Below are 12600 nucleotides of genomic sequence, written 5' to 3'. Positions count from 1 at the left end.
CTTTTCATAAGATCTGGGGTGATGCCTACGGACATGAAAGGTTGAGACGCACGGGCCTGCACTGTTATCAAACTGTTTTATTTTTTACAATTGACCAAGGCTTGATGGAACTGAACAAGGGCAGCTAAATCTTATTCTTCCGTATTCTTTCTTATTGTAAGTACACAAAACTGGTGTCCTTGTCTCATCAAGCCATATTTGAAAAGGGCTCAGTTCAAGCCCTGAGAAAGTAAAAAGCTTTTCAATGATCTCATTCAAGGAGAAAAGCGATAGGATTATCTCAATAGCTTCAGAAGAAGCATTTGATAAGTTTAACACCCAGTCATGATTTTCAAAAATGCCCTTAGAAAACCAGAAATGGAGAACTTCTGTAATAAAGTGTTTCCATAAAAACTCAACGGCAAACATCTGTCTTAATGGGGAAACCTTGGAAGCATTCCCTTAAAATCAGGAAAGTGACAAGGATGCCCATTATCATTGCTCTTCTGTACCATATTGGAAATCCTAGCCAGTGCATAAGAAGCAAAAGAAACCGAGGCACAGGAATTGGAAGGAGTAAGTAAAACTTTCATTCTGCAGAAGACATGATTGTTTACATAAAAAACAAAAAAATCTTAGACAAATTATTAAAAATATTAAGAGAATTTAGCAAAGTAGCTGAAAAGACGTTAAAAAATCAGCTGCACTGCTATACAATAGTAACGAAAATGAAGAGAAAAGACATCATTTACAACAGCAACAAGAAGGATAAAGCTTTTAGGAACAGATCTATCAAAAATTTGCATAAAATACTAAAACTTAGATTTTAGAGAAATATACTTAAAGCTTAGAGAAATATACTATATTCACGGATAGGAGGACTCAGGATCATAAACAAGGTAATTCTTCTCAAATTAATGTACACGCAACGCAATTTCAATTACAATCCAATCTGACGTGTGGATGGAAGAACAGAGGGTGAAGAAGAGCCCACACGCTGTGGGGGAAAACAAGCTGAGGCTCTTGCTTATCTGATAGCAACGCTTAGTACAATGCGGTCTTGGTGTAGGGACATAAAAATTGGCCAAGGGAACAGAAAAGAGCCCAGAAACAGAGGCACGCACAAAAGGAACCTTGACACACGGCAGAGGCAGCACCGCCAGCTCAGGGGAAGAGGAAAGGCTGAAGAGACGGAACGGGGACGACTGAGCACAGGCAGCAACACAGAGGGGCGAGACGCGCACCAACTGAAACGCGGACATGTGACTGAGGCAGCTTTAGCTCCAAGAGCGTACAAAAAGCTCCTACAAATCACTATGAAAAGAAAAACAACCCTATAAAAATCAGCGAAGAACATGGACAGGCATTTCACAGAAGAGGAAGAACATGGTGGCCAGTACACACTGGAAAGAAGTTTAACCTCATTAGTAACCAAGGAAAAGCAAAGGAATACCACAACAATACACAACTGCACACCCACTAGACTGGCAGAAATTAATAAATTCGACAATTTCAAGTGTCAGAGAGGATCTGTGGATCAATAAATGTTTACACATTATTGGTGGAAGCAAAGAGCACTTAGGAAAACAATCTGGCATTATCTTGTGAATATCTGTACATTCGACAGCCTAGGAACTTCACCACTAGGCGTATACCCTGAACAGTAGTTATCAAGCTTTTTGGTTAGGATCCCTTTATTACCCTAAAAATTACTGAGTAATATCTCTTTTAAAAATTGGTTCTTTATTACCATTTGATAAAATATTTGGTCATATAAAATACACTTATCACGTGTGTAATATCTTTAATACTCATGAATCTACCTCCCAATCCAAAAACCAGAACAATACTATTAATTTAGATTTGCCTACTCCACAGAGTAACCTCTCTCCTGAATTTGTATTTATCATCTCCTTGCCACTTTTAAAGCACTCTGTCACCTATGTATCTATTCCCATATACTAACTTGCTTAGGGGTTTTTGGTTTTACTTTTAGTCTTCTGGAACTTGCTTTTTTCAATCAACATACATTCTGAAGACTCATCTATGTTCTTGCATATACCTGTAGTTCTCTCATTTTCATTGCTGTATGATATTCCATTGACTGAATATGACACAATTTATTTATCCATCTTCCTGTTTATTGCCATTTGGACTGGTTCCAGCTTAGGCTAACAGGAACTGTACGGCTATGATATTCTTGTGCACGTCTCCTGGTGTGCACACGCAGGAGTTTCTCTAGGGCAGTGCTTCTCCAAGTGTGATCTGATTTGGATTTAGTTACATGAAAGAATCTGTTAGTTCTATCACTGCAATTAAGCGTACAGCAGATTCAATTCATTGTGTTCTAGTAATTTCATGTTGTTATTCGGGACATCTTTCTCTCTTCCCAATTTCTTTATTTTGGTAATTTTTATAGTGTAGAAAAATCCACCAAAAAGAGGGAAAATGGCAGAGAAATAACACTGAAATCTGTGAATAACTTTTCTTAGCAAGTCTTGGAAAAAGTCTGATGGGTGAGTGAAAATTATTGACCATTGATTTTTTTAAAAAAAGTATTGATATGCTGCTTATTCAATAGCTCTGCTTCGGGCCAAGTGGTTAAGTTCACATACTCCACTGTGGCGGCCCAGGGTTTCACTGGTTCAGATCCTGGGTGCAGACATGACACTGCTCATCAAGCCATGCTGAGGCAGCGTCCCACAGAGCACAGCTAGAAGGACCCACAGCTAGAATATACAACTATGTACTGGGGGGTTTTGGGGAGAAGAAAAAAAAAAGATCGGCAACAGATGTTAGCTCAGGTGTCAATCTTTAAAAAAAAAAAAAAGCTCCAGTTCCCCAAAGGACAGGTAATTTCAAGATAACTTGTGCACTCAACATACAAGAGAACAGTGAAATCTCCCAAGTCAAAAGTATTCAGAATATTACCCTTAATTGGAGCAAAATTACAATCCACAGCAGTATTAAAAAAAATCTAAATTCCTTCATTAAATCAAAATCATTAAACAACATTGCTTAAAAAAATTTATCAGCTTAAAATGTGTACTAGTCAAGGGAGTATCATACAAGAGAAGCAAGCATTCATTATGAAAAATGAGATGAGTGAGAATTCCATTTCAGCTATAAATAAAAAGATATTAAGTTTAATACTGTTTTTCTCTCAATAGTAACTGAATAATTGAGAATTCTGAGTTTTTAATACAAGTAAAAATTTTACATTTCTGCAAAGCCCTCAGCAGCACAGCCTGCTTACCTGCAGGGAGTCTGTAAGCGCATCCTCCTTGTTCTCAATGGGTCTGAAGAGCCCCTTCTTCTTCTCCCGATCTCTGATGTCGGGGCTGGCAGCACTAATGAGCATCTTCAGGTTGGCCGTGGGTGTCCATGGTTCTGCCTGCTGTCTGTCGACAAGCTTAACTGGAGTAATGGGATTTCTTTCTGGAGTGAAGATTTTTTGCTTTGATAAATCAATTGGTTCATTTTTTATTGGAGTCTTCGGGGCCATCCTTAACCGATCAACAAATATATTTTCCTATTTAAAAAAAAAGAAACCTTTTAGCAAGAATGAGAAAGGGCAGGTACCAACATTTTGTTCCCACCATTCACTAAGGCATGAAAATACAAACAGACCACATGTTCAGGGCCGAAAAACATCAGGAAAGGACTAATGAAACTAGACAGAGTGATTCATGGGAATACAAGAGTGGCTCCAATGAGAAACTGATTTTTATTTGGTACTTGTTTAAAACATATTTTTCATGGCATCTCTGTGAAAGAAGTCATGAGTGTAGCTGTCACTGGTGGATGCTTCTATTGTTGGGGATGATAACAAGGATAAATGTGGGTTGAGTCCCTATTGCTTCTAAATGCCAGGTCTTTTAAAAACACTATTTATAAGTTTGCACTAACTAGTGAAGAGCAATTTTGCTTTTGTAGTTCAACGTTCCCCAGTGCTAATGTAGCAATTAGTAGCAGGACCAATTAATGGAAGAGCATCCAACAAAAGGCCACATTTCAAGCCAACCTGGAGAACTGTCTAATGTGATCTCCCCAGATCAGGGCTTCTCAAACTCCCCGTGGTGAAGGACTACGGTATTCCCACTTCCAAACTCCCCCATGCTGACATGTGATCTTACTCGGTGGGACTTAGATGCAACTCCCACATGTGACTCTCCACTTGAGTTTGTCACTCAACCTGACCTACAGCTTGTTCAACAGGAAGAGACCACTGATCACAGGCTCGGGCATCATGAGGCAACATCAAATTGCTAGAGGGGTTTCTAAGTGCTTAACTCTCAAGTTCCGTTCTTAAATTTTTTGCAGCTTGTTAATAGTGTGTGGACTAGCACCTGCCCACAGACCACACTGTGTAGAATGTCTTAAAAAGATCAATGATGGGTCCATTATGACCATTATGAAAAAGGACTGAGTACATAGAACCCATATTTGGAAGTACCAAGTAATTAAAGTAAATTTCTTTCCTCTAAAAATAAGTTTTGCCATTCAAAGCAGGAAGACTCTGCTCTTCTGTAGCAGAATTCCCCTCCAGGCAACAGTGTCATCCAGAATTATGAAGGTAGGTGAATGAAATATTTGTCATTTCCTTTCCTGCACACGTATCACTCTACAGCTACTGCATGCCTGGATTTTGGCTGAGCAGTGGTTTAAAAAAAGTGCCTTCCTCTCTAGGGCCAGCCCCATGGCCTAGCGGTTAAGCTTAGCATGCTTTGCATTGGCAGCCCGGGTTTCGGTTCCTGGGCATGGACCTATACCACTTGCTGGTGGCTGTGCTGTGGCGGCGGCTCACATACAAAATAGAGCAGGACTGGTACAGATACTAGCTCAAGGTGAATCTTCCTCAAGCAAAAAGAGGAAGATTGGCAACAGATCTTTGCTAAGGTGCAAATCTTCCTCAGCAAAGAAAAAAAGTGCTTTCCTATAAATGAGCGACATGTGAAGAGAGAAAAGACTGGGAGAAAGTGGAATCTGTGGCAGCAGACCAACTCTTGTTCCCTGGATCAGGAGAAGCTGCCAGGTGTGGTGAGGTTCTGTCCTAGCCTAACAGGAAAGAAGGGAGTGGGGATGGGAGTGACGTCTTCTCACGCCACAGCAGCAGTGAGCGTTCAGCCTGGCGCAATGCATCTACCCACAGCTCTTAACAAGTCCCTACCGGAGTGTAATTCTGATAAGTCTTCTACAAGGGAACTCTCAAGGAAAGTACTGAGCGTTTACTGCACGCCACACCTTGTTGCAGATACTTATATACAGCCAAGTGCCACATAACTGATGTTTCAGTCAACAATGGACCACATATACAACAGTGGTCCCACGAGATTAGCACCATATGGCTAGGCATGTAGTACGCTGTACCATCTAGGTTTGTGTAAGTTCACTCTGTGATGTTCACACAATGACGAAATCGCGTAATGATGCATTTCTGAGAACGCATCCCAGTGGTTAAGCAATTCCTGACTGTATCAACTCCTCAGCCAATCCTGTGACCTACGTACTATTATTTTCCAGTCTACAGATGAAGAAACTGAGGAACAGAGACGTTGAATAACTTGCCTGAGGTCAAACACAGCCTCATTCAGTACAAAAGTAATTGGTGTACAAAAAATAGCTAAAAGCAGAAGTTTCTGAAATCTGCACCTAGAAATGAGCTTGTCCTGGGTACCAATTGGGAGGAAATTATCTTCTTCACAGCTCCAGCAAAAGGTACCCAGCAGGCCACTGATGCCCTCTCGCGCCTGTGGAGAGGGGGTAAGGGGTCGTTCTGCACGCAGGCTCTGGGGGTAAGCTGGTAACTTATTGGCAGGCTGAGCACGGCAAGTTTCTTCTCACTAGGCTCTAGCTGTCTCAACTGAAAATGAAGTTCACAAAAATGCCAACCTCAAGGGTTACGAGAATCATTCCTGGCATATGGTGAGCACTCAATAAAACTTAGCTATTATCTTCTCCCCTCTGCCCCATTCTTCGTTACCACTCATTCTGGCACTTGGAGCCAATGTGATATAGTGCGTCGTCCTGCTACTGAACTTCCCGGGTATGCGTCTGGTCTCGTTAATGAGCCTCTGCAGCTCTGGCGGCCAGGGAGCACGTTCCACATGTCTCATTCCTCACAATTTTTGGCACAATGGCTTGCCTCTCACAGGTGCTCAAAGAACACTGTGCCTTGATTATCTAGTTATTCAAAGGTGTCCCCACGGTGGACGGTGTGGCCCAGGTGCAGAGCTTCACCCTCCTGCTCTTCTGCCTCCCTGGTACCTGTACTCACAGGAAGGATGAGCTCTGACCTTTTCCCCACCGAGGAGCAACTCAGACGACTTATTTCCTCCAACCCTTGGACAGACTTTCACTATGGTTTAAGTAATACTTACAGTAGGAGGAGTTGGGTACCTGGCAGGTTATGACTGTATCACACCTCTGTACCAAAGGAAAAAAGGCCCAGCAAATTGTTTCCTGAGGTCTCAGGTGGGCAGAAAGCCAAGTGCAATCTAATCCCACTCTGCACAGCTGTCTGTCTACCCTGCGATCCTAACGCTGCACACGGCGCTGGAAGGAAGACTGGCACCAGACTCCAGAAAGCTGCCTGTTGTCTCAGCTCTCTAGCTTTTTGATACTCGACAGATTGTTCTTTCCGTCTGGGCCCACGTTTCCTGACCATAAAACAAGAGGTTTAGACTAAAGGCCAGCTCCGAGGCTTCCCAGCAAGCCTGCCCGGCTGTGGTGGACACTGGGCTGCACCCAGATCTCTTCAGGAATGAGCGACTCATTCCCCCGGCTGCTGGAAGTAATGCCAACAGGAGGCCTCTGCCCTTGGCTGCAGAGGGCTGAATGGTCCAGGACCACGCCCCTTCCTGGGAGGCCCAACTGTCCTCAACGGCTGCTAGGGGCAGCACTGACCTGCGAAAGCCTGGTCCCCTTGTCCTCACTCAGGACTGCTCCAAGGGGTCATCCCACAACTCCCTGTACGGTAACCTCAGACTTCCACCAAGACGGTGCTACAGATGAGCTTCCCCCTCTGTCTATCTCTGCTGCCTCCCCTCCTTCCACAGGTGCTGATGCCCAGAGCACTCCCTACAAATCTCCCGTGCACTAAACTCCGGGTCCATCTGCCGGCCATGAAATCTAAGCTGCAACACCCTAGAAATCACTTCCTCGATTAGAGAGCCTGGAGAAAGTAACCTGAGGCGGGTCCCCCAGTTCTCGCATGTAAATGGAGCTAATACACCTTGGCTTATCTGCCAGAGAGTTGCTGTGGGGATCAGATGAGCTAATGAAGGTGACAGCAATCTGCGTCTGTGAAGTGCTGTACAAACATTCAGGAGTATTAACTATACCAGCATTAGGACTATGCTGCACGCTGCCACAGAAAGGGCCTTGTTAAAGATCTTGGTTCTAGTCTTGCTTCTGCCTCAGATAAAGCTTTGATCATGCTGCCTCAAAGAGTATAGACTATCATCAGCCTTGTCAAGGCCCTTGCCAATTCTGTGCCAACCGCTTTTCCAGTTCCATCTCATGCATATTCTGCATTTAGCCTAAACAGTCGACCTGCTTTTCGCCCGGTATTTTACCACATCTGAGCTGTTGCTCCTGCCATCACTTTGCCTTTAATGCCAACGGCTAAGTTCTGCCCATTGAAGCCCCTAGTGTTTAAGGATCATTGCAAAGATGACGTGTTAGGAAGTGTCTCCTTCTAGCTAATGACTAACAGCTCTCCTTCCCTTCAGAGCACACTTTCTAGAAGGAGTAAGCCACGCTGAGGGCTCCCCCTGCCCACGCCCCAGGGCTTCCTCACACCACCACAGTCTGCTCAGATCCACTGCTCTCACTTAGGCCACCTCTCAGCTGTCAAGTCACCGGCTAAATTTCTTACTTGACCTCACAGCAATGGTCAAGACTGTTGACTCTTCTTGGCTCTCTGAGACCCTCAGCCCTGCGATATCACTCGCTCTCTCTTGGTTCTCCTCCCACTTTTCTGACTGCTCCTTCTCAGTCTCTTTCACCAGTTCCTCTTTCCACTCCTATAAACCGTGGCCTCCACCCTCTCGGTTTGCTCTCTCCACGGCAGTTCACCCAGTCTCATGTACAAACATGTCCCAAGTTTCTATCCAGCTAGCACCTTCCATCAACTGCAAAATCAGGCACCCAGCTGCCTCCTGGATCTTCTGCCTACAAGGTCTGTCTTCCTTACCCGTGTTTTCCTGTAGGTTGAACGTCCTCAGATGTTACCTTCTCTGTGAAGCTTTCCAACTCTCCCTGGACTCCCCATGAATTTATGTCTTCCTCTATTCTCTAGGCATTTTGTTCCCACTCCTATTACGGCACTTACCAAATCACAGGACAGTGAGTGAGTTTTACACCCGAGGCCCTGAAAATCTCTCCGGTAACCGAGGGCAGGGCCTGCACCACGTTGGTCTTTGGAGTGTTGGTTCAGCTGAGCACAGTGGGAACAGTATGTGTTTCTTTACAAACACCCAAAGGGAGAGGTGCTATTTATTAGCTCCAATTTATGGAAGAAAAAAACAGGCTTAGAGAGGTTACGAGACTTATTAAACCATGTACCCCTAGCACTAGGAACATAAATATTTGTTGAAAGACTGAATACAGGTATTAGTTCAAGGTTACATAGCTAATGAACGGCAGAGCAGGAAATCAAACCCAGATCTCTCTGACTCCATATGCCACGTTCTTACCATCCCTAGAAATCCTCTTTCCTTCACTTCGGAGCAAGGTGAAAAGAGAGACAAAAGCCCCTCCCGTAGGACCTGGGCAGAAGCACTCTGCTCCATCCTTGCCTTCTCTTTGAGAGGTGAAAGAATCCCTGCTCGTCCATTCTATTTCAAACATTTTAACCACTTTCCCAGTCTCTCGTGAGTCGTTTGAATTTTTCTCCACACACGTTAAAATGTGAAAGCTCAGCTGGACAAAGCACTAAGGGCAGGCACCTAGAGTAGAAGTGCCCGTGCTGGAGGCACAGAGAAAGGTCACTGACCCAGAAGGGAAGCAGTACACACTGACTGAGGTTTTATATAAAAATACACACATTCTGTCAAGGCTGTCCCTTCCAAGCTATGAAGGAAAACAAAAAGTTTCGCTCTAAGACTCCCAAAGTCAAAACTATGAATATACATTTTAAAGTGTGGGCATTTCCATCTTCATCTGGCTTAGGTAATGTTTTTAAAAAGTCTTCTTTAAAACACTGATGATTTGGTATACTTCTTTTCCTAACAAAAACATTTTTGAATGCTAGGTGGAAACCCCCCCCACGGAAAAGTGTACAATTTCACACCTGTCCCAAACTGACGGTTGCCAACTATTCTTCAAAGGCCCACAGAACAGGGGCTTTGCTACCAGGAGGTTTCATTGTTGACACTAAGCCTAAAAGTAAGACCAGGAAGCTGGAGCAGTTCAATGCCCAAGGAAGCTGCTGTGCTCAGATTTATAGTCAAAGTTTCTAAGTTGGCGTTTGTTATGCCTGTTTGCCTAGAGATGTTCAGATGTTCACGACTGACAAGCTATCACACCTTTTCGTAGGGCAACGGTGCTGATGTGGGGAGGGTGACAGTTTAGACACTGCGATGGCTGGAGTACCTCATTATGTTTCTTAAAGACACCATACTCTTACAAATCACAAGGGGTACAAAAAGGGAGAATGTGCAAAACCAGTAGTAGCACTGCGAAATATTCAAAGAGTATGTTGGTGGGTTCAGCCACCTTGTCTCCCTATATGGGAGGCACCGGGCATACTCTTGGGTGAACGAACAGCCTCTAGGAACTGGCTCACTGGTATGAAGAACATTTCACGGTACTCTAATAATCCAGCATTTATAGCAAAAAGTCTATTTTCCTGGGAAGTGAGGCTTAACATTCCTGCACAGCATTAACTAATTCCACTCTCGACAACTATAAGTATTACAAACTTTTGGTTGCAGTGTCCAGCATATCTCTGATTCATATAAACTGGTTCCAACATTTCATCTAATCTAGCCTCTTTCTACTACACAACGACTGAGAAACAACAATAATGGTTGGGATGCTTCCATTTAAAAAAAAAGTATATTTCTATAATGTTCATCAAAATTAATTGTGTTCACAAGACAACTACAAGTGGCATGTTGAACAATGAATTGAATCGGACATCACATCCTAAATATGTCTGAGCTTAAGGTATTTCAGTACGCTTACCTTCTGTGCATTCTCCCCATCTTCAACTGCGAAATCCAGTCCGGGCTGCCTGGGGCTGATCAAATCTTTTAGTGTTAAACAATTTACCTCCATCTGTAACGCAAAATTACATTAGAAAATGATTTTACAATTGGATGTGTTCTCCTCCAACAAAAGTATCTATTACTTGCTCGTGAACGTGAACTTCCCCTCCCTAAACTTGTCCTGGGAATTTCCAGGAGGGTAGCCACCCAACTCTCTAAAACGCACATGAACCAACACAAACGCTTCAAGTGTGCTTAGTGATGACTGAAAACCTGAGATGAAAAAAAATCGACAAAAATAGTAATTTTTAAAGAAAAGCAACAGGACAAAAAAAGTTACCAAGTCCGGAGGGTATAGGGCAAATCTGTCAGAAAGGACAGGGTCTCCTGGGTCAGTTAATTTTGGCGCAAAGAACTGGGAGGAATTCGGCTTTGAGGGGGTTTCGAATCAGGGGAGAAGGAAACCTGATCGCTAGACCAACCCCACCGAATGCTCAGCGCAGCCCCCTCCCAGGCCTCCAAGCAGACCCCAAGGATAAGCTCTTCCAACGAAACCCCAAACCATGAGGAAGAGCAAGTCCCCTCTATTGCCCAGCCGGAGGGAGAGCTGGGACCAGGACAGCCCACGCGCGCCTGGTGCGGCGGCAGAAATGCCTCGATTCCCCGCCAGCCGGGGAGGGGAGGGGTGGCAAGCTGGCAGCGGGGCGGGAAGGGTCCCTTTCCCCCCAATTCCCGCCTCCTCGCCAGCGGTGGGGCCGCACGCTACTTACTCCCGCTTTGCGAAGGAGCCTTCCTGCCTCTACGGGGACCACCACGGTCCCGGCCCCGCGCGGGATCAGCGGGGCGAGGCGATCAGCAGCCGGGCGGCGACATCGGGCGGGGACGGCGAGGCGCGCAGATCCCCGCTCCGACTGCCCTGCGCTGGCGGGGACCGCGCGGCGTGCGCACAGCGCCAGCGCTCCGACCGCCGAGCGCGACTGCGGCAGGGGCAGACCCCGCTCAAACACCTCCGCTGGCGCCTTGAGACCGAATTTGAGAACGCACCAATCCGCGGCGGCCGGCGGCGGCCCCGGCCAATCGCGCGGCGGCACTGCCCGGGCGCGCCGCCCCGCGGAGTCTTGGCGCTCCCGGCCGCGCGTCCCGCCCTCGCCGCCCGATTGTTGCCGCCGCGCCCCCTCCCCCTTCCGGGTACCTGGAAACCTCGGGCCGCGAGCCCGTCCGTGCGGCGGCCGCGGGAAGCCGAGGTGGGGGCGGCGCGGGCGCGGGCGCGGGAGGAGGAGGAGGAGGAGGTGGCTCTTTTGTTATGCATAAAAGGCCCGCTCCTGTCCCCTCGCCTTGCCGCGCCCGGAGACCGCGGGCACGGCCGCGGCAGGGAGAAGCAGATGGAGTTTGGAAAAACGATCCACACACACTGGATGCTGCCCCCCGCCCCCCGCGCGGAAGCCGAGTTGTCCAGGCTTGTTGGGGCAAACTTCCAGCGCCGGGGCGGCACGTGAACCATGGTTACCGCGCTGTGCAAGCAGATGGCACGCCAGTTAGCCCTGGCAACTCGACTGCCAGCAGAACCAGCTGTTTGCTTCTCCTTTTGCAAGTCCGGAAAAGTTTCTGGGTTCCCTTTTCAGAACATCGTCAATAATTAGGGGCAAAAAAAAGAGCCTTATTAAATAAGTCTTTGCACTATGGATTAGCATTTTGAGAAACAGTCGAGAAAATTTCCTCAACAACGTTACTGAGTTGTTTTAAATGTTTCACTTCCTTCAACTTTAGTTTCTTATTTAAAATGTGGCTATTGATAGGGACAGCCGAGTCTGTGTGTGTGTGTGTGTGTGTGTGTGTATTTTAATAGACGTTTTTGTTTAGAGCAGTTTTAAATTTACAGAAAAATTGAGAAGAAAGATCAGAGCGTTCCCGTATATCTGGCACCCGGTTTCACTTATTTATTAACATCTTATATTTGCATAGTACTTTTGTTAAAATTAACGAACCAATGTTGATACATTGTTCTTGACTGAAGTCGTTATTCAGATTTCTTTAACTTTTACCTAATGTCCTTTTTCTGTTCCAGGAGACCACATTACATTTAGTCTTCTTGTCTCCTTGGGCTCCTCTTGGCTGTGACAGTTTCTCACACTTTCCCGTCTTTGACGACCTCCACAGTTTTGAGGAGTACTGGTAAGTCATTTTGCAGGATGTCCCGCTTTTGGAACTGGAGACATTTCCCTACAAACCGTATACTTTATAGCAAGGATATCTTTCTCTTTATTATCCTTTCTCTACTAAGTACTCTGCTCTTCACCGCTCATCTCCCAAATAGACGTTTTTAACGAGCTGTCTGCAGAATTCAGAGTGCTCAGTCAGGTCCTTCACTTTGTCCGCTGTTCAGATTCCTGATAAATATAGCCTAAAT

The 12600-nt window shown here is 45.6% G+C and overlaps 1 protein-coding gene across 3 annotated transcripts in view; it reads right to left on the bottom strand.

Moving 5' to 3' along the window:
• The window catches only part of E2F7 (E2F transcription factor 7), a 38438-nt gene extending 26926 nt beyond the window's left edge, over positions 1-11512 (bottom strand). The window contains exons 1-3 of one of the 3 annotated variants that reach the window (XM_046646731.1): positions 11386-11512; positions 10171-10263; positions 3236-3511 (exon numbers count right to left, since the gene is read on the bottom strand). In XM_046646731.1, coding sequence (XP_046502687.1) covers positions 3236-3511; positions 10171-10263; positions 11386-11502 — 486 coding nt within the window. In that variant the 5' untranslated portion in view covers positions 11503-11512. Of the gene's footprint in view, positions 1-3235; positions 3512-8176; positions 8256-10170; positions 10264-10963; positions 11293-11385 lie in introns of those variants that run through there. The other 2 variants (XM_046646732.1, XM_046646733.1) reach the window with 2 other exon arrangements.
• Positions 11513-12600: the final 1088 nt, after the last annotated feature.

This window comes from Equus quagga, chromosome 19, assembly GCF_021613505.1.
Source record: "Equus quagga isolate Etosha38 chromosome 19, UCLA_HA_Equagga_1.0, whole genome shotgun sequence".
Taxonomy (NCBI): Eukaryota; Metazoa; Chordata; class Mammalia; order Perissodactyla; family Equidae; genus Equus; species Equus quagga.
The sequence above is the reverse complement of the archived record's forward strand: the minus strand, read 5'-3'. Positions and strand labels throughout refer to the sequence as shown.